The 23008-nt window shown below is 40.8% G+C and overlaps 1 protein-coding gene across 1 annotated transcript in view; it reads right to left on the bottom strand.

Moving 5' to 3' along the window:
- Positions 1-23008, bottom strand: part of LOC141144491 (ubiquitin-conjugating enzyme E2 E2) — a 326835-nt gene that overhangs the window by 239444 nt on the left and 64383 nt on the right. The window contains exon 3 of the mRNA XM_073630232.1: positions 5898-5948. Within this exon, the coding sequence (XP_073486333.1) occupies positions 5898-5948 (51 nt within the window). The remainder of the gene's footprint in view (positions 1-5897; positions 5949-23008) is intronic.

The following is a 23008-nucleotide window of genomic DNA, read 5'->3' as shown; positions in this document are numbered from 1 at the left end:
TTTCTAGTAAAAAATACTGATTTTAACTTGTAAGCAACAAACGACAGAAAAAAGCTTAGTCTTTAAGTGGTTAAACCGACTTAATTTGCCGTCAGAATTACCGTTCATTCTTTTCATCTAAAAGAAGTGTTAATGTGAAATGTTTCTCTTTATCTCCGCCTCAGCGATGTTGTAATAAACTTGGCAGACTGCCTTTTTTTTCTGACAGCTGTCAGCTTGAGCTAAGAACGGCTCTGCACTGAATCGGGAAAATGCTGTGTTAAGATCACGAGGGGGGGTAGAATCACAATCTCGATTCTTTAACGATTAATCGTGCAGCTCTAATTGAAAGGGTCGTGTTAGGTTATCAGATTCAGGTCGCTAAAGTTATGAAAATTTTTGTAAGACAGAAAAGAACTTCGGAAGTGATGTAATGTAATGTATTGCATTGTATTGTAATGTATTATTTCATTTCCGAACATGCGTGGTTTTGGTCACAGTTTTTTTTTCATACAAATACTATACTAATTACATGAAAATCGTTTGTTCTGTTATCGTGCGAGAAAATGTTTCATGCTTGTCCCTTCAGATATTTTTGCATGAACTAATCAGCTCTCGAAAGCTGTGTACTAATGATCAGATTATTGGATGACCAATATTCTCATTGTGTGTATGGGCCTTAAAGGATAAGTTCACCTTAGTACAAAAAAATAATAAATGCACATCTTTTTTTTGCAGGTAAAAAAATATGCATTCCTTATTTTTTGTATTAGGAGCCTGTAAAGAATTGCACCAGTGATCAGGAGAACCCTGATACCATGCAGGTCTCCTGCACACTGTCAAGTTTATCTGCTTACCCATATATATCCCGTAATGACAAGAAGACTCAATGAACTACCACAGATCTCCACGTCGCTGTGGTAGTTCATTATTGAAAACTAAAAGCCGTCATCCGCTAAAGCTATCAGGACTTGTAGTTCGTTCATTCACAGAGCTGTGTGTATGAACGACATGGCCGTGTGGGCAGAGCCCCGCACGGCCACGCTGCTTTCAAAAATTGACAGCTAGTACAGGGAACTTCTCCCTGTACTGCTGCCACAGGAAGAAACATGTTCCCAAAGGTGAACCTATCCTTTAAGGCTAGGTTCACATCTATGCATTTTTGAGGATTTTTGCAGATCCACAGAAATGCACTACAATCCACTGAACCTTATTTCCTATGGGTCCAGTTCACATCTATGCAGTTTGCTGCAATGCATTTTTGGGAAAGGTGCATGGACTTTTTTACACGCAGCATGGTGCGCTTTTTGGCTCCATAGACTTCATGGAATTGCATTAGAAAACATATGTACATGGGTTCTTGGTGCGTTTCTGGTGCATTTTCCTGCATCAGACACCTCCTCATAGCAACATCAACACTAGGCTAAATTCACTAAAAAGCCATAAAAAAAGTGCCACAAAAACACATCAACTGCACATGCATAGATGTGAACAAGCCTAAAATTCATTACTTGACAAACTAATATCAAGTATGTTGCATGCCTATCATATCAGGGTGAGCGTCTGTGCCTGTGTCCCTGTCGGCTAGGCACACATACAATCATGGCTAACAATATTGGCACCCCTGTATTTCTGTCAGATAATGCACCACTTCGCCCAGAAAATTGTTGCAATTACAAATGTTTAGGCATTCTCATGTTTATTTCTTTTGTTTGTATTGGTATGACACAAAAATCTGACACATTCCATGCAAAAAAAATTATTGGCACCCTCAATTTAATATTTGGTAGCACACCCCTTGGAAAAAATAACTGAAATCCCGTTCACCATGTATGGGCCGCAGCGCCCGTGTGAACAAGACTAACGTTAGCATGTGAGCAATACAAGGTGCTAATAAGAAAACAAGTAATGCATTCATGCATTATAATAAGCACACATACAAAAAAATTCTAAATTAGTACCCATGTTAGGCCCCTTACACACGGGCTTTCCGATCAGGTCCACCTGTCAGTTTTTCAGGCGGACCCGATCGGAGCCTCCACTCATTCCTATGGAACGGCGGATCTCATCGGTGACACATCCGTTGACACCCGCTGCTAACCGATCCTGTCCATGAAATCCAGACGGATGGAGACCCTATTTTCCATCCGTCTGGCGGATCGGATGAAAACAGACAGGTGGTCCGTTTTCATAGAGGAGAGCGGGGCTCCGACAGGTCCACCTCAGCACATTGAGCGTAGACGGACTTGTCATCCACCTGCTCAACGGGGATCAGCGGATCGACTCCCCGCTGAGCAAAGCGGAGTCCGCCGGGCGGACCGCCCGTGTGAAAGGACCCTTAGTCCCAAGTGTCCCTTGTACCCCTGCTACATATTGTACGACAGTAGCTACAGTAATAAATCAGACATTCAATAACCTGTAGAAACTAATGAGAATGGTTCTTTTACTTACCAGGATTCAATAAAATAATAGACTGATTGCCACGGGTTGCTGCCCCTTGTCCAGTACTCAGTACATATTTATTATCTGCATTTCTATAGGGATGACATGTTTTTTTTTTTGTTTTATAGATATTATTACACAACTTTATTGAAAAAATCCTTAAGATGTTCCTTTGCCCTTTTTTCAGCTAGATGTATGAAAGCTACTTGGTGACCTTTAAAACTCCCAGCATGAAGTGTCACTGGTAATAATGCCGAACGTTTCTTTTTTTACCAACCATTGCTCGCACAGATCTGTCCTCATCTTCATGAAATTATAGCGGGATATAACAACATTCTAAAAACCAATGTTATTACAAGAATCTGGGCTGACATTCTCATAAACACTGACACACAGATCACCGTTCAAATGAGGATTTTATCTAGAAAGCAAGTGTTTATCCACTCCAGCTGAAATATGCATCAAAAGCAAGCACTAAAAAGGTCATATTCCCCATACACTATGTTCCAGCTCAGATCTTCAAATGTGTGCTTGTTTTATTTACAGACCAAACAGAATCGACTTAAAACGCCAACAAAAAGTGTGTTCCTCTGTTGCTTAGGGCCAATTTCCTGATACAGAGAATGATAACTGACACAGATAACTCTTTAGCATTTAAAACACAACAAATTAGAAGGTTTACTACAAAGTGCATTGCAAAATAAAACGCTGGCAAAGTTCAGGAGCAACAAAGCTGTAAATCAGATACAGATAAATGTGTTTACATGATAACCAGCAAGTCAATTAACTATATAGACTTAACATTACTTCTTCACTGGCACTCACACACCTTTTATTTAAAGTGTCATTAAACCCACATCATTAAAAACTGTCAGTACATGCTGTTCATAGTCACTTAGTCACTACGGGATTTGTCTTCTGTATTCTGCAAAAAAACTGTTTGATCCTGCTGTTCACTGTCTCTCCTTCCCGGTGTCCCCTCTGCATCCTGAGATTATGTAGACAAGCCGTTGCCACATCTACTGAGCATGTTCCAGTTTCAGTTCCCTTCTTCCTCCTTTTTACCTATGCAGCTCATGACTATAGAGTCACACATGTGGGTGTACACACACTGGTAACTGACAGACCACCCTCTCCCTCCTTCTCCATGCCCACTTAACAGCTAAACACAATGGGGCAGGATATTACATCTTAATTGATGGAAGACCACCTCCCTGTAATTCTAAACACATACACACAATAGTCACAGGCTGGAGGGGCGTGGAACAGGCTGTGATTGACAGAACCTCCTCCTAGATAGCCCACACAATGTTTTTGCACACAAATAATAAAGATTTGAGCTCAAATACATATTTGTATAATGACTATTTGAAACAATTATTTGATATTAATTATATATTTTTCTTTTATATTTTCTTTTATATTTTGAAGGTTGTTTTTTTTTGTGCATGTGAAACTCCTCCCACCAATGTTTTCCTGCAGATGGAGTGGGAAAGAGCTGGGTCACATGACAGCTGTATATCCATTATGAAAAAGGGTACTTTTTTTAAAAATTAAAATAAATATAGTGCTTTCATCTATATACTGTACTTAAAGAGAAAGAATAATGTAAATTAAAATGTGTGTTTAGTATTACTTAAGGGCCCTTTCACACTTGTGTGACCTGAAAGTCACGCGATTTTGCGGAGACTGATGTAATTTTGCTGCGACTTAAAGCAATGCTGGTGTAATCTTGAGGTCCATGGACCTCAAGGCGCATCAAAGTCGGACCAAAGTAGTGCAGGGACTACTTTGAAGTTGCACAGATATGAAAGGTACTCATTGGAAATCATGGGGTATGACTTGTCATGCGACTTTGCAGTGACAAGTCACACAAGTGTGAAAGGGGCCTTAGGATTGTGGTTCAATCTGTTACAGGTCACTGCATAATAATCACATTTGTAACAAATACAGCTCTTTGGGCATTCCCCATAAGGGTCAAAACAAACTAACGGCTGCACCAACCGTCAGTCCCTCTGGCAATGTCATTGCCCTCTCATTTTCTGGGAGTGTCCAACTACTGTCTGTGCTGGCTCTGCCCCTATACTATACCCCCCTATATGAGCTTTTATAGGGCTCCCGGGGTAAGAACAAAGGAGCATACTATAGCTCATCCATTCTCAACCAAGGTTCAGTGAAATCCAAGGATTCTTTTAGAGGTTGCTATGGGTCCCTTGAGCTGTGGCTAACCATCAATCTACCATTCATGGGGCTGCATAGTCTCATGGCCAGCACCACTTGGCAGAACCAGCTGCATGAATCCCAATGACTTTGGGTTTGAAGGTCTTCCCACTGGCCAAAAATGTAAGAGGGCATTTTTCCCACTGATCACCAATGAATTGGTGTTAGCAGGGGTTCTGCGAGATTAAATTATTTCAAGGGTTCCACTGGGGTAAAAAGGTTGAGAAAGGCTGCCATTGAGTGTCACTTGAGTTACATACGGTATCTGAGTTTGCTGGGGCTGCTGACATCCCATCTAAGATAGTAGCACCCACTAGCAGTGTCAGGGCTTTTTGATATCCACACACACACGTAATCAACATTCAGAAAATGTGGTAAAGAACATATAGATCTTATGGGAAGATTTCTGTTTATATGCCAACTCTTTAAAGATGATCTTGTGATCACGTAAATGATCTCACACAATTGTCTTCTACACAGTTACACATTTACAATTTTTAAAGCTTTAATAATGTAACAATGCTTTACAATGAACATCTTCCTCAGCCTGAATTAATAATGATCAGGGTAAGACAACATCATGAACACACAAAACCAAACTCTCCAATGTATCCAGACTGCAGATCACATCATAAACGTTCAGAAGTCAGCGAAGGCACAACAAATCCTGCAAAGAACTGCTAAAGATAGATGTAATTAATCTGCTGTAGTAAGCTGATCTGTCACTCTCACTCGCTGGGCGCTGCCTTTCCTCCAAATCATGGAATATAGGGGGTTATTTACTAAAGGCAAATCCACTTTGCACTACAAGTACACTTAGAAGTGCAGTCGCTCTAAATCTCAGGGGTAGATCTGAAATGAGGGGAAGCTCTGCTGATTTCTATCATCCAATCATGTGCAAGCTAAAATGCTGTTTTTATTTTCCTTGCATGTTCCCCTCGGATCTACAGCGACTGCACTTCCAAGTGCACTTTCAGTGCAAAGTAGATTTGCCTTTAGTAAATAAACCTCACAGTGTTTGCTAAATTCCATTCAGTGTCTGATTCACTTTTTAGCCATTACTCTTCTGTGTAAAACAAAAAAAGAACAGGACCACGCAACCTTCTCACACCATAACCACAGCCTTGAGTGGTGTGATGTTCAACAACAACAAGCCACCAATACCCAACTTGAACATGACCTAAAACAACCAGCGAAGGTGGGAATGTGCTTCTACTACGTTCTTCAAGCAAATAAAAATAGGATATGTCCCTCACCTGCAATTTGGAGGAGGATCCAGCGTTATCTCTGCAAGTTCTTTCTGAATTCTAGAAAGGAAGAGAAATAATAGCATTTATTGATCTCTAGTTTTAACACATACACAGCCTAGAGGAAAGACCATTCAATTTTTACTTACAGTAAACTGATTACAAACCTGGGCAAATCAATCTGAACGTTAAAAATAAATATTGCGTGATAAACAGCGCAAGAAAAAAAGTGCAATACAAACAGCAACCATTTGAGGCCATTTTGTCAGTCTAAAAGTGCAGAAATATTCTATTGGACTAGAATACACAAATCTCGAAAAAGGGGTTTTCAAACCTCCAAATGCTCCAGGCAGAAAGACTTTGCCGATCTACCTAGTACCATACACACAATCAGCTGGCAAAGAGGGAGCTTCACCCTGCTGGGCTACACTAGATACTACACAGACTGCAGTGTCTATCCCAACCTTTCTTTACTTTTTTCCACAAAGGAACCTTTTAAGTGATTGTAAAACCTTAGCTATACCCAATAAAGTGACTACCCTCCGGTGATACACAGAGATGAAACAAATCCTCCTATGTAAGTTGTACATGTTTATCTGCAACTTTACAGCTGTTCAAAGTACACAAATCAAAGACTATTTTCTCAGCACCAGAAGGCAGAGTGCTAGGATCTCATGTCATTTACTGCATAGCACAGAGCAGGTAGCCGAGTGTAATCTGAGACCTGAGTGAAGAAAAAGGATAAACCCTTCTCCAGTGTTAATTTTCGACATCAAATTTTTATTTAGTTTTAGTTATAATCTTTTGACTAAAATGCCATTTTAAATGTAGTCGTATTTAAATCACTAGAATTGTTTTAATCCTATTCGCATTTTAGTCAACTAAAATCTCCAGTATTATAAACAAACAAAAATATTGCTTTTTGACAAACAGATGTGCAACTTTAAGGCTCCATGCACACTGGAGCTCAAAAAAGCTTTTTCTGGATGCCAGATTGCTGGCAGAAAACGCTGGTTGAAAAACGCGCTTTTAACAGCATTTTGTACTAGCGTTTATGGGCTTTTTTTGCGTTAGCCTTTATGGGCATTTTTAATAAAAATACACAGAGGACACTCCAAAAATCCCACAATGCATTCCCAAACTCCCACAATGCATTGAAAAAATAGAACACTGAACGCTAATTAATGCGCGTTCATGAGTGTTTAGCGTTTTTTGTGGTCAGAAAAACGGCACTTTGAACGTGATTTTATGGCATTCAGAGAACAGCCCATAAACTCCACTGCTTATAAAAGCTAAAAAAGGTCCATGTGTGCATGGAAACATAGGATAACATAGAGTGGAGTTTATGGGCTATTAAAAAAAAAACTTCTGTTTATGAGCTCCAGTGTGCATGGAGCCATAAATATAAAGAAGAAAAAAAATATAAACTCTATTGGCTGTAATTCCATTGAACATATTACCTGAATATAAAAACATTAACAGTTCTCTTTTAAAGTGGTAGTAAACCACTGGATGTTTTTTTTTTTTAAAAAACCTGAAAGGCAATGTCGCATCGCATACTAGCACATTATGTGAAACCGACCTGAAACAAAGCCTTACGGTGGCGAGCTGTCACCACTGAAGGTGCTTCCATCTTCACCGGTCTTCTTTCTGGGTTTGTAGACACCGGCTGTGAGTGGCCACAGCCTTGATGACATCACTCTCGTGCATGCACGCGGGAGACGCCGTTTACAGCACAGGACTCTGAAGGAACAGTATGGGTATGCCGTTCCTTCAAAGTGCATGTGCCAGTGATTTCACCGGCTGCATGTACAGTAAATATCTCCTGAATGGTGCATGTTTAGGAGATATTTACAGTACCTATAGGTAAGCCTTATTTAGGTAAAATTCATGCATGGGAGTTTACTCCCACTATAATAATAAAAACAAATATCAAATAACATCTTTATAAATAAAACAAACAAGAATATTGCTTTCTGACCACTGTTAATTTTGACATCAAATTTCAATTTAGTCTTAGTCTTCTGACCAAAATGCCATTTTAGTTTTATTTTAGTCATCTGAATTGTATTTTTGCTTAGTTTTCGTCATTGAAAACATGCAGCTGACAAAAACTTTGACGAAAATATTTTTGTCTATGAAATGAACACCGTCCTCTACACAGTCTCATAGGGAAACATGACCAGCTCCGGCTGTCAATCAGCTGTGTGTGCTGGAGGGGAGGCGGACAGCTGTCAGCATTACCTATCAGAAGTGAGTCATACAGATAGCAGAGGAAAGATCAAGCAGACAGAAATCACACTGGACTGTGCTTTGGACTGAGGCAAGTACACACTATAGAGGGATACGTTTTATTCATTTTTTAACCACATGTTTACAACCACTTTAAAATCATTGTCAGTTCTCAAAGAAATTCCTGATAAAAAAAAATGTAACATTCAGTAAACATTCACTAAACGAAAATGATTCAAATATTAATAATGGCCAAAAGACAGACCCCCTTAGTTTCGTGGTCAGCATTGTGCTTCATTACATAGGTGGTGCGTAGAGACATGCCTCCTTCCATTGGTGGTCAGTATGAATAATTACTCTTATACTGACGGCCTGCTGGAATCACGGTTTCCTTACTGGTAATTGTAACTTACCTGAGAGGCAAGCGGAGGGGCTCCACTGGTGCCATTCAGTTGGTTCTGCCAAGTGACACTGGCCCCAGCGCTATGCAGGCACCATCACATGGGAGTTCAATCCACCATTGCTCATGGAACCCCTAGCAACCTCTGGAGATATCTTAGGAAAAAACACTGGCCAAGAATGGCGAGTTTAACCAATTGCAGTCCTATTAAAAGAGAAGCGTGGAATTCTAAAAACAATAAACAATACTACTCACCTATATACCAAGAACTGAATGATCAAAGGCCATTAAACACAGAGTGGTGACTGTCAGTCACTGTTCTGTGCTCTGCTCCTTCAGCACTCACTGGAGTACCAAACTGTGGAGGAGGTGGGTGCAGCTGGCTCCGGCTCTCATTGGCATGCTGAGAGGCTGAGCCAGCTGACGGTCAGGCTACTGGGCAGATCCCCGACATTATTGTCACGATCGTTGCAGAGCCTGGACTAGCTCTGTGACGTCAGCTGACAACAGGCAGGACTAAGAGCTCTCCTGTGACCTACAGGTAAAGTAGGGTCAAAAGAGCTTAATCTGTAAAGCTAGCTAGATGGACTCATGTCCAGGAAAGTATAAAGTTAGTAGTGTAGATGCTACACAAATTATTCCTACAGAACAATGGTCTCCAAACTGCGGCCCTTTGCATGACTTTATCTGGTCATTGGGGCACTACTCCTCCCACTGATACGAGACACTTTTCCTCCCACTGATACGAGACACTATTCCTCCCACTGATACGAGACACTTTTCCTCCCACTGATACGAGACACTATTCCTCCCACTGATACGAGACACTTTTCCTCCCACTGATACGAGACACTATTCCTCCCACTGATACGAGACACTTTTCCTCCCACTGATACGAGACACTATTCCTCCCACTGATACGAGACACTATTCCTCCCACTGATACGAGACACTTTTCCTCCCACTGATACGAGACACTATTCCTCCCACTGATACGAGACACTATTCCTCCCACTGATACGAGACACTATTCCTCCCACTGATACGAGACACTATTCCTCCCACTGATACGAGACACTATTCCTCCCACTGATACGAGACACTATTCCTCCCACTGATACGAGACACTATTCCTCCCACTGATACGAGACACTATTCCTCCCACTGATACGAGACACTATTCCTCCCACTGATACGAGACACTATTCCTCCCACTGATACGAGACACTATTCCTCCCACTGATACGAGACACTATTCCTCCCACTGATACGAGACACTATTCCTCCCACTGATACGAGACACTATTCCTCTCACTGATACGAGACACTTTTCCTCCCACTGATACGAGACACTATTCCTCTCACTGATACGAGACACTATTCCTCCCACTGATACGAGACACTATTCCTCTCACTGATACGAGACACTATTCCTCCCACTGATACGAGACACTATTCCTCTCACTGATACGAGACACTATTCCTCCCACTGATACGAGACACTATTCCTCCCACTGATACGAGACACTATTCCTCCCACTGATACGAGACACTATTCCTCCCACTGATACGAGACACTATTCCTCCCACTGATACGAGACACTATTCCTCCCACTGATACGAGACACTATTCCTCCCACTGATACGAGACACTATTCCTCCCACTGACACCAACAAATGGGGCACTAAATTGCTGGCCCCCCTAAAGTCTGAAGAACAGTAAAGTGGCCCTTTGTTTAGAAAGAGTTTGGAGACCCCTACTATAGACGTTGCTACATGTTTATGTGTATGGGAACATTTCCCTCAATACACTCATTCGGATTTGGTACCAAAGGAAACGTGTATGCTTTGAAAATAATTACAAACTTCTCTCTTTTGATGGCAAGCTGTACAAGATCTAAGCACCTGTCTGAATCAGTTCTCTGGTTTGGGAAAAAAAAGTACTATTAACCAAGTAAATGAAAGGCACTGACGGTGTTAATTCCATGATCTTGGAGGAAATGAGGAAATGATGGACATGGTCAATGATTGTCTATTGTTTCTGGATCAATATCAAAACATCTTGCCATGGTCATTATTTTATGCTAACAACAGTAAGCTTTCAAGAAGTCAGTCACCTTTTAGTTTAAATTAGTCAAATAAATATACAAAGGCAGCTGTGAACATTGCAGCTCTACCATATTGATTTCATGTATAGTATTCCATATATAGATTTCTTGACTGAAAATCAGGAGCACTAAAAGGAATGTGAAAGGAGCTGTCTAGGCAGAATTAACATTGTTCAATCACACTCAATTTACTCCTCTGTCATTGTAACTAATTATTCAATTTCCTGCCTATAACGGCATTCTGTTAAAAGGTAAAAACAAAGCATTACCAAAGCACGATGCAAAAAAAAAAAATTCAAATAAACATTGAAAACAATTACAATAACAGTAATGTTACCATTCACAACAGTTACATCATGAAATTTGCAAAAAAAAAAAATATGTAAACTGTTTTAAACAAAGTAATCATTTCACACAAAAAAGAAAAAAGACTAAAGCCTGGTACACAGTCCAGCAGGCCGAACGAAAAAAAAAAAACCTGACAGCTCAGGTCAGAGCCGCTGTACTAACAATTCATACAAGTACAGCAATATCCCCTGCTGTTCTATAGTGCAGTGTTTCTCAACTCCAGTCCTCAAGGCGCCCCAACAGGTCATGTTTTCAGGATTTCCCTGAGATGGAACGGCTGTGGTAATTACTAAGGCAGTGAAACTGATCAAATCACCTGTGCAAAATAACGGAAAACCTGAAAACATGACCTGTTGGGGCGCCTTGAGGACTGGAGTTGAGAAACACTGCTCTAGTGTTCTGACAGGTGGATGACCCCCCCCCCCCCCCCCCCACTAGAACACTCCGGTCAGCGCTTTCAGCCATTGGCTGAGAGCGCTGAATGAGAGACAGTTGGCAGACTTTTTCCGGTCATGCCCCTTCGATAGAAGCTGTTGGGCCAGCTGCAGTACACACGGGCCGAATGTTGGCCAGTTTTTATTGAACCGGCCGATGACACCTGATATTCGGCTTGTGTGTACGGGGCTTTAAAGTGACACTAAACAATATCCTTATTTCCCAAAAATAATATACATACATCAACTACTTAATGGCATGTAATCTACTTTTAATGAAACAGTTTCTTACTGTGTTTTTCTGCCTCCTTGTAACATCCCTGTGAGTTTCCAAACCTCTTTTTCCGCCTCACCTCTGTTGTTTTGGAATGGGCAGTGAACATTAGATGCCTACTAATGTCCCCTGAAGATGTGCGGTTGCACGAAACGCATAAGGGCGGAGCAGCGCTATGACATTACTCTGCCACTTTGGGTATCGGAGCTGGCAGACATTTCTGTAAGTGCATTGTGTACATGGTTTTAAACATTTGCTGGTTCCTTGACATTCGGGGGCCTACTTTCCAATTTGTATGTGATATTTGAGATTTTGATAAGTATCTACACTATATACAGCCCTTGATGTTAGCTCTATGCGTAATGAGTAATTTCCTCCCATAGAGTATATCTGCAAAGGTGACCTGTCTGTATGCTTTAGTGAGAGGTGTCTTGACTAAGCGTTCCCAAGTTTTCTGTGACGGAGTTGGAAGACCATGTGTATGTGGCCAGGAGTTGTTGATACAAAAGCGCTGTTTGCTGCTTTCCATTGGCAACTTTAGAACTGGTGAGTGTGGCAGTGGGGGTCAGTCACAAAGCGGTGTTGTACTATTCAGATGGTGGAAGGTATCCATACAAGTGGACACATTAAGTCCCGGAGGACTCTATTCTTTTCACTTGCTTTATGCTTATGGTGAAAGTCATCAACACAAGAGGACACACTTAATTTTGAAGGACTTTATTTATAGAATATATTCACATTTTCTATGTTTTTTACATTTTCTGATTTTGTTTGCAGATACAAATTATCACTTGTAGATATTTGCAGGTACTGCATTTGGCTTTATATTTACATCTTGGGGTTTTTGTATACTTTCTTGCTGCTAGCTGTCTTTACATCTTTACATAGTTAGTAAGCTTGAATAAAGACACTAGTCCATTCAGTTCAATCTGTGTGGGTGTGTGTTTTCATGTTGATAAAAAAATTCCCATATCCCTGTATATTGTGTTCACTAAAATGCACATCCAAGAGGCTTTAAAAATATTAATACTTCCCGCTAACATCACCGATTGTGGAAGAGAGTTCCACATCCTTACCGCCCTGACAGTGAAAAACCCCCTACTCAGCATAAAGTTAAACTCCTCCAATCTCATTGTGTGGCCCCGTGTCTTCTTACACTCCCTGGGACTGAATCATTTTCTTCCGATGCTGGGATCACCATTGAGATATTTGTATATCACCATCATATCACGTCTCTTCTCTAGGAAGAATAAATTGAATGCTTGTAGTCTTTCCTCATAATTCAGGTCCTCCAGTCCCCTTATGAATTTTGTTGCCCTTCTCCTGACTCTCTCCAGTTCCCGCACATCCTTTCTGAGGATTGGTGACTAGAGATGGAGAGAAAAACTCCAGATGTGGCCGAAACAGAGTTTTATAAAGTGGCAGCATTATCACTTTATCTCTGAGCTGACCTTAGCATATACCTCACATTAAATGCCATCATGCGCACTGCTCTATGCAAACGACAAATCCCATAGTCTATAGTCTACAGTACATCTCGAGAGTGAACAAGAGAGGGCAGCTAAGTTTCTACATACAAAGGAATCAGTGAGAGGGAACATAGACACCCTCTAACAGGAAATCAGATCACAGCCAAAAAAAAAGGGGGGATTCGGAGATCTGAAGGAGGCTGAGAACAACAGAAGGAACTTTTTGAGTTAAGAATACTTACTTCAATAGGATTTTTTTTTTTTTTAATAAAGCAGAGTTTTGTGTTACTTTAAAGGGGTTGTAAACCTTCGTGTTTTTTCACCTTCATCCTACACACTAAGGTGAAAAAACACCTGTCAGTGACTGGGTGACCGCCCCCCCAGCCCCCCTGTTTTACTTACCTGAGCCCGCGAACTTCACCCAAGGGGACGGTCTGTCTCTCTGCCCGGGGGTTCTCGGCTCTTGATTGGATAGATTGATAGCAGTGCAGCCATTGGCTCCCTCTGCTGTCAATCAAATCCAATGATGCGAGCGCCGGGGGGCGGGGCCGAGTCCTGCATTTGGCGGCTATGGACACCAAATGCTGGACTCGGGAGCGCGTCGGCAAGGTAATCCTCTGGGAGAGCGCTTCTCCTAGGGGGTTATCTGATGCGGGGAGGAGCCGTGAGAGCCGCCAGGGGACCCTAGAAAAGCAGGTTCGGGGCCACTCTGTGCAAAACAAGCCGCACAGTGGAGGTAAGCATGACATATTTGTTATTTGAAAAAAAAAATAAAATAAAGGTCCTTACAATCATTTTCAAGAAAGCAACAGGTATGCAAACATTATGATCACAGAACAATTGATAGTCAGTGGATCAGCACATTAAATGTATGCAACCTCTCGTTCCTGTTCAAGACTACAACACTATTTTATAACTCCTACAAGTAAAGACCCTTTTCCTCTGCAAAGCATAAACCTCTTGCAGTCCTAGGAAGTGCCCTTGGATCCTTCAGTGTAAAAATAAATAAATAAATGCACATCTTTTTGCTGGTAAAAAAATGTGCATTTATTATTTTTCTTATTGGGAGCCTGGAAAACATTGCACCCGCAACCAGCAGATCATAGGTGCAATGCAGGGCTCATGTAGGCTTGTTCAGCCAATCATCGTATAGCTATGCAATTACACACCAACAGAAAGCATTGATGAACTACCACAGCACTCAACAGCACCGTGGTAGTTCATTGAGAACTACAAGCTGGCTGCCACAAAGACTGCCAGACCTTCTAGTCTTCTATTCAGAGAACTCTGTTAATGAATGACGCAGCTGGACGGCCACGTTCTTTGCAGATTGTGAGCGAGAGCGGGGGGAGAAGATCCCCCGCCACCTGTCACAACGGAGAGCCGTGGGGTGGAATTTGAGGGTGGTGGATATATAACATGTTACACTCTGAATATGGTGAACTTATCCTTTAAGCCTAGGTTCACATTGCTGTGGGTTAGAAATCGTGCGAGTTCAGCTGAACTTGCACGATTTTAACCCAGCAATGCAGTCCGATTTCGGGGGCAATTTGACAGACATCTGTGCAGGTTCCTGTACAGATGTCTATAAATAGCCTCCCGAAGTCGCCAAAAGTAGTACAGGAACTACTTTTGGGAACCAGTGCGCCGCCGCACCGATTCAGACGGTGCCACTGCCAGCAATAGCGGACGATTTGGCATGCAATTTGACATGCCAATTCGCAGTAAACACAAACATCCCCATTCTGTCAGGAGAGGAGAGACAGATCGTGTGTTCCTACTAGCTAGAGCAGTGATCTGGCTCCTCCTCTAGTCAGTCACATCCCCATACAGTTAGAAACACTCACGAGGGAACACATTTAACCCCTTGATTGCCCCCTAGTGTTAATCCCTTCCCTGCCAGTGGCATTTACACAGTAATCAGTGCGTTTTTATAGCACTGATTGCTGTATAAATGTCAGTGGTCCCAAAAACGTGTCTAAAGTGTCCGATCTGTCTGCGGCAATGTTGCAGTCCCGCTAAAAATCACAGATCGCTGCCATTACTAGTAAAAAAAATAATAATAATAAAAATGCCATAAATCTATTCCCTATTTTGTAGATGCTATAACTTTGCGCAGAGACATTCCAAGGTATTAAGTAAGTAGCATGGTTATGTCCGTGGACGCCTAAGCTTCTATATGGAGAAGACTCCCCCGGGAGAGCACCGTTAGGATTCCACCTTCTATCAGCCCTTGGTGTCCTACCTCCATTGCTAGTGAGCAACTTAAGCCTGTTTGACCCATACAGCGTACGCTCTGTGGGTCCCAACTTTCCGGTAAGCCTCCAGTCATTCGGGTGGTGGTTCTGCACAAGTGTTTATCAGCACACATTGGATTGTACTCAAAAGTTTCCACGATCATATATTTTGGAGTTCATCACTATCGCAATATTTGTGTCTTCCGCACGTGTCTATTCAGTTCTGGACAATATTGCCATTATCTATTTTTCCTATGCATATGGTGACCTTAAGGGTTCATAATATGATGGACTTTTTATGTATGAACTTTCATTAATATGCAACACTAATTTTTTTAATACATGTGTTATTGCATCATCTATTCTTTCATTTTGTTTCACTTATTAGCGCTACACTTGGTTTTATATGATTTATAGCAAAAATTCTATTTGTTGTGTTAGCTGCTTACATATACAATTTTTATTTGGAGTAAGCACATGGTTTATAGGTTTTTTATAACTTTGCGCAAACCAATCAATATTATTATTATTATACAGGATTTATATAGCGCCAACAGTTTGCGCAGCGCTTTACAACATGGGGCAGACAGTATACTTACAATACAAATCAATACAGGAGGGATCAGAGGGCCCTGCCCGTTAGAGCTTACAATCTAGAAGATACTCTTACTGCGATTTTTTTTTACCAAAAATATGTAGAAGAATATATATCAGCCTAAACTGAGGAAGAAATTAGGTTTTTTTATATATTTTTTTGGGGGGGATATTTATTATAGCAAAAAGTAAAAAATATTTCTTTTTTTTCAAAATTCAATCATTTTTTGTTTATAGCGCAAAAAATATAAAACCGCAGAGGTGATCAAATACCACCAAAAGAAAGCTCTATTTGTGGGAAAAAAAAGGACGTCAATTTTCTTTGGGTACAACGTCGCACTTGTCAGTTAAAGCGACGCAGTGCTGTATCACAAAAAATGGCCTGGTCATTAAGGGGGCAAATCCTTCCGGGGATGAAGTGGTTAAAACTCTTTGACTGCGCATTGATGATGGGGAGGCTCATGGGAAAGTTTTTATTTTGCACTTTAACATTGCACTTTAAAAAGGGATCAAAAAAGAAAACAAAACCTAGCAACACATGGTAAAGAATTCACCACAAAAAACATAAAAGCTGTTTATTTTCATTAAAAGCACTGAAAGCATAAGCAACAGACAGATGCATTTCATGGACAAAGTAATGGGTTATCCTTGAAATACATCTGTCTGTCGCACGTCTTCACTGCTTTTAATGGAGTGAAAATAAATAGATTTTCATATTTTCTACAGCAGGAGGTTTTTCTGTAAACCGCTATGCTTCATGCTTTTTTTTTCTTTCTAATATGAATAACTAGCAATGCCTACATGCTTGGATAAGGTTAGGAGGGGAAGTTTTGAATAGTAGCAATTATTGGGACACATATAAAGTATGCATGAGTAATATTAGTGTTATAAGCTTCAACAAAGACGGACGGAAGAAACATTTTTTTCCAGAAAAATTTCAAAGCATGCACCACAATATCCTGAAATAAAATGCAATTGTGTGCAGGAGCTCTTGCCAAGATAGAATGTAGAAGATACTATGCATAAAATAAAACGAATCCCCTCATCATTTCAGCACCCCACAAAACTTGACACACGCCAACACCATATATCTGAGACAAAATACAATGCACGGCACTCTAAATGTCGTATTAAAGGAAACTATTGTATTAGGAAATAGGTTAGCTCCCACTGCTGACATCTTTTGAAAACATTAACTGCTTATCATTTGCTTTAAAATTTAAATCATAATACGTATTCTTCTTTTCTGTCAGCAAATGGAGCTTTAGGTGTCTTTTCACATTTTCCTTCTTTTCTTATTCTGTACTAAAAACCCCATTTGCAAAGTTCAATAGCTCAAGCCAAAATGTACCCAAATGTGTGAAAGTCAAAGTAGTGACTGCTCCGCCTCACTCCTGCTTTCTCTATATGGCCCAGTTCTGCAGTTAAATCACAGAGTGTCTGAAGGTAAACAGCTTCTGCTTTGTGTTGAGATAACAAATTCTTTGTCATGCCTTACATGTTTAATTGTAAAACCAAGATGGTATATCCATAGTGTTTCCGTTTAAATGTAAGGTTAAGTAGTACAGGTACAGCTTATGTTCACTATAAAAAGAGGTCAAATTTTAAATCTGAAAAAGATTTAGATAACTATTCTTGACAGGTGTGTTATTCTTTAAGTTGTGGCACTACCGATTTCTGTAAATCTACATAACACTAAAGCCTTCTTAAAACAGAAGTTATTCCCTTGTCTCTTTCCATTATAGATCTCAAAAATAAGAGCATTATTTTTTTATTTTGGGGCAGTGGGTGGAGGCATGCAAGTCATTGCTTTATGCTTCATCCACCAGATGCACATTCAGAACCATTGGTTTATAGTACAACTATAGCTTAAAGTGGAACTTTACAACTTGATAAAAAATAATGTTTTTAACAAGGAACATACATTCCACATTATTAATTAAGCTACCAAACTTTGTGTGTGTTGTAAATTGCCTCCAGCGTTGCTCCTAATTCTTCTTGCCGGAGGCTGCCATTTTGCTGAAGCCCAAAGACCAGCAGTAAATCTTTAGGCTGTTAGCAGATCGGCCTCTAGTGGCTCTGATTTTTGGGAACAATGCCAAAAACAGGGAGCAACAGAGCATGTGCATAGAAGTGTGAAACTTTGGGGGAGATTTACTAAAACTAATGCACACAGAATCTGGTGCAGCTGTGCACAGTGATCAATTAGCTTCTAACTTCAGCTTATTTAGTTAAGCTTTGACAATATAACCTAGAAGCTCATTGGTTACTATGCTCAGCTGCACCAGATTCTGTGAGCACCAGTTTTAATAAATCTTCCCCATTGTATTACTGGATTTTAAACAGTATAGGCACTTACTTTTAAAGTGGATGTAAAGGCTGAAGGTTTGTTACCTTTATGAATTCTATGCATGAAGGTAAAAAAACCTTCTGTGTGCAACAGCCCCCCTAATATCTACATGAGCCTTATCTTGATCCAGAGATGTGCACGAGAACAGCGACTCTCTCGGGTCTCTGTGCCCTCATTGGCTGAGACAGCAGCTCACAAGTGAGTACACAGATTTACACTGCCCTCATGTTCTCCATCTCAAAGCCTTCTTATAACAGAAGGTATTCGCAGGTCTTTTTCATCATCTCAAAAATTTGAGAATTATTCCTCATTTCAGAACAGTGGGTGGACCTGTTTGTGCCTCCGCCAAGGAAGGCAATTCACCTTTTTATTTGTCTTGATGACAATGATCACCAATGCAACAAGTGATGGAAAATCCAAAAATCTGAATAGTCGCCGGACCCAAGGGTGGGGGAACATCCTTCTATGTTGCTGTGACAATTCTTTGAATACTATTTAGTTTGAGAAGAGTTCTCATTTCCTGTTAAAGTGGTTGTAAACTCTCAAAAAAAAAAAAAAAAAACAACCTGCAAGACAAAAGCATAATGAGCTAGTTTGCATCGCATACTAGCTCATTATGAAATACTTATCAAAGATAAGTAGAAGATCAAAGATGTTGCAGAGGCCCCACACACCGCTGTGACCGGCGACATGTCTTCCAGAGTTATTTCCAGGTTCACGGGCTCCAGCGTTGTGATTGGCCGGAGCCACGATGACGTCGCTCCCCCCACGCATGTGCGCGAGAGCCGCCAATCAACGGCACGAGCGAGATGTTTCTTCAGTGCGCAAGTGCTGATGATGTCAGCACATGCGGATACAGTGAATATCTCCTAAACGGTGCAAGTTTAGGAGATATTCATGGTACCTACAGGTAAGTCTTATTATAGGCTTACCTGTAGGTAAAAGTGGTAGTACAGGGCTTACAACCACTTTAAGTCTCCATGACAGGGAGTGAAGACAAACCTGCCAGGAAGCAAAAATAAAGTGACCTGATAGGGGTTTTACTCTTTCTTACTCTAAAATTAGATTGTAAGCTCTAACGAGTAGGGCCCTCTGATTCCTCTTCTACCAAATTGTATTGTAACTATAATGTCTGTCTTCATTCTGTAAAGTGCTACGTAAACTGCTGGTGCTATATAAATCCTGCATAATAATAAAGTTTCAATGGCATCTGTTCCTGCATATAATAGGCCACATTTTAGTAATCTCTATATCAATTTGAAGTGTTTGCAATAAACGAGTATATTTTAGTTTTGCTTTCAGCTACTATACAATGATTGCCAGGTGTCGTATTATTGGCAGGCTTGTCGCACAGAGACAGATGACAGCTGTTTTAAGACAATCTGTCTGAAAATGTAATCACAGGTTGACAGTGCAGTCTTACTTCCATCACAAATCTTAATAAACAAGGGTCTATACCTCACCCAGAGACAACAGGTTTAGCTAGTTTAGGCTTCATGTGTTACAAATTAGCAGTTGTAGAGGAACAGTCATCAAAGGGACTAAACTGCCTGAAAAAGCTTTATGTTACATTTAGTTAGTGTATGTACAGTGAAATCTTGGATTACGAGCATAATCCGTTCCAGGAGAATGCTTGTAATCCAAAGTACTCGCATATCAAAGCGAGTTTCCCCATAGAAGTCAATGCAAACAAAGATAATTCGTTCCGCATTGACTTCTATTGCAGCATGTGGCCAGAGGTGTGAGCGGGGTGGGGCGCCGAAGAGCCTCGGAAATACTCGGGACAGCTCGGCTGAACTCGCAAATGCTCGGAAAGGCTCGATAACACTCGGGAACTGAGTATTTCCGAGTGATTCCGAGTGTTTCCGAACTGTTCTGAGTGTCACCAGTGCCCCCACACCTCTGGCAAAATAGGGTACTGCACACCACATTAGCTTGAATTCTGTTTGTTTTGCGAGACAACACTCGCAAACCGAGCGCATGCGGCCTCCACGTTTAGCTTGCGCTTCAAACCTCGTTCCCCTCGAGGTTTGAAGCGCAAGCTAAACGTGGAGGCCACACACTACCACTAGGCGGACCATGTAACAGACCAACACCCGTCCATAACTGCTGGATAAGCTTCGTGCCGGCTCGAGGGCACTTTTAAATGTGAGTTGATACTCATTTTTGGATTTTATATAATAAATAGTTTAAACATATTGCGCTATGATCGTTTTTTGTCCCTATGCTTTCATATGAGGAATACTAGAGTCCAATTATAGCCGGTGAGGAGTGTTACTTAGGAGGAGTGGTTATCCCATGAATGAACCAAAGGCGCATCACTAAAAAAGCATCTGGTGAGTGGCCAATCTGAAAGGTGGTGGTGTCTCACTAAGTCACATATGATTACTGAAGGAACACAGGAGCACGTCAGTCACAGCAATTGATAAAGGATTTTGCAGCACTTTTGAAGGACTTTTTATGCATTGAATAATATATGTTTTAATTTTTGTCTGATTTCAAGTTTTTTTGGTTTAATTTAATGCACATGATATTACTTATGAGCGATTGTTTGGGAAAAATAGAAAGAGAACATTGGAAGTGGTGGTAATATGGGAGTAACGCATTCACACACATTAATCAGCATTTCCAGCCCATTCCAATGAAGGGTCTTTTTTTGAATGCAGCAACTTTGACACATACCTTTTAAGGATTTTGGAGGAAGTAATGGTTTTGCGCCGGTGACACACACACACTAACTCACTGTTATTCTTAATTCAAGGAATGTAAACATCCCTTGTAATAGAAAAAAAACATGACTCTAAAATATGAGACCTGGGGTCAAAAAGACCTCAGATCTCATATGTAACCTAAAATGCAATAAAAAAAAAATGTAATTTGAAAAAATAAATAAATACATTTCTTCTTTAAGACATTAGGCGGAAGTGGCGTTTAACGCTTCCGCCAGTCAATGCTATGGAGCCTCTTTTATCTGAAAGCAGACCCCCTGCTGAAGAAGAGGATACCGGGGTGGGTGCAATCTGCTGCCATAACAACGGTACTCCTCTTCAAACAGCCGATGTATATCCACGGTGGGTGGTCTCTAAGTGGTTAACTGACAATTGCGCGGTTGTGCGACACTGTAACTAAATAAAATGTATGTCCTTTTTTTCCTAGAATTAGAGCTTTCGTTTGGTGTTATTTGATCACCTCTGCAGTTTTTATTTTTTGCGCTATTAAAAAAAAAAAAAAAAACAATATTTTGAAAAATAAAAAACTATATTTTTTACTTTCTGTGATAAAACACATCCAATAAAAAACATGTAAAAAATGTAATTTCTTCAGCAATTTAGGCCAATATGTATTCTGCTACATATTTTTGGTAAAAAAAATCCCAATAAGCGTATATTGATTGGTTTGCGCAAAAGTTATGCCGCGTACACACGACCGTTTTTTCCATAAGAATAAACTCTGATGGTTTTTTCAAAGGCGTTACGACGGAGTTCCCATGAAACGGACTTGCCTACACACGATCACACCAAAGTCCGATCGTTTAGAATACGATGACGTATGGCGTGACTAGAAAGAGGAAGTTCAATAGCCAGTAGCCAATAGCTGCCCTTGCGTTGTTTTTGGTCCATCGGAATAGCATACAGACGAGCGGTTTTCCCGATAGGAATTGATTCCATCGGAAAGATTTAAAACATGTTCTATTTCTAGGTCCGTCAGAATTTTCGAAAGAAAAAGTCAGATGAAGACCACACACGATCGGAATGTCCGATGGAATGATTCCGCCTGACCTTTTCTGCCGGAAAGTCCGGTTGTGTGTACGGGGCATAATAATATCTATAAATTATTGGATATTTTTATAGAATTTTTATAGATTTTTTTTTTTTTAACTAGTAATGGCAGCAATCAGCGACTTTTAGAGGGATTGCAACATTGTGGCGGACAAATCGGACACTAAGTGACACTTTTGGCAGTAATACAGTGATCTGTGCTAAAAAATATGCACCGTCACTGTACTAATAACAGCGGCAGGGAAGGGGCGATCAAAGGGTTAAATGTGTCCCTAGGGGGTGCTTTCTAACTGTGTAGGGGGTGTTTGTACTGTAAGACAGAGATCCTTAGCAGAAACACAAGATCTCTGTCTTCTCCTGTCACAGAACGGCGGTCTGCCTTGTTTACATAGACAGACCGCCATTCTGTCTGCTTTGGGAACGATTGGCGGGTCCCGGGGGAGATCGGGTCATCGGGGTATGATTGGACATAGCAGGAGCAGTCGCCGGCAGCGTGCGTGAACGCCCCGGACCCGGAGGAAAAAAAGACATACAGGTTAAATATTGTTTTTGGTTTGTGGTCCTCAGATGCAGTGAAGATCCGTTTTAAGTACATAGCCCCGGCCTACTGACTGAACAACAAGGTAGCAGCAGCACACTGAACAGCCGTCACCCTGTTCCCTGTTAGTACATTGGCCCTTGTAAAGGAGGGGAGAAAACAAAACAATTTAAGCTTTAAAAGAGGAACTAAAAACTCTCTCAATCAATAGGATTTTTTTAAAATCCTTATGCTACTAGCCTTAGTAAATGGATAGGAAGGTATACAGTGAAATCTCGGATTACGAGCATAATCCGTTCCAGGAGAATGCTCGTAATCCAAAGTACTCGCATATCAAAGCGAGTTTCCCCATTGATT

The sequence above is a fragment of the Aquarana catesbeiana genome, linkage group LG05, assembly GCF_042186555.1.
Source record: "Aquarana catesbeiana isolate 2022-GZ linkage group LG05, ASM4218655v1, whole genome shotgun sequence".
NCBI lineage: Eukaryota > Metazoa > Chordata > Amphibia > Anura > Ranidae > Aquarana > Aquarana catesbeiana.
The sequence above is the reverse complement of the archived record's forward strand: the minus strand, read 5'-3'. Positions and strand labels throughout refer to the sequence as shown.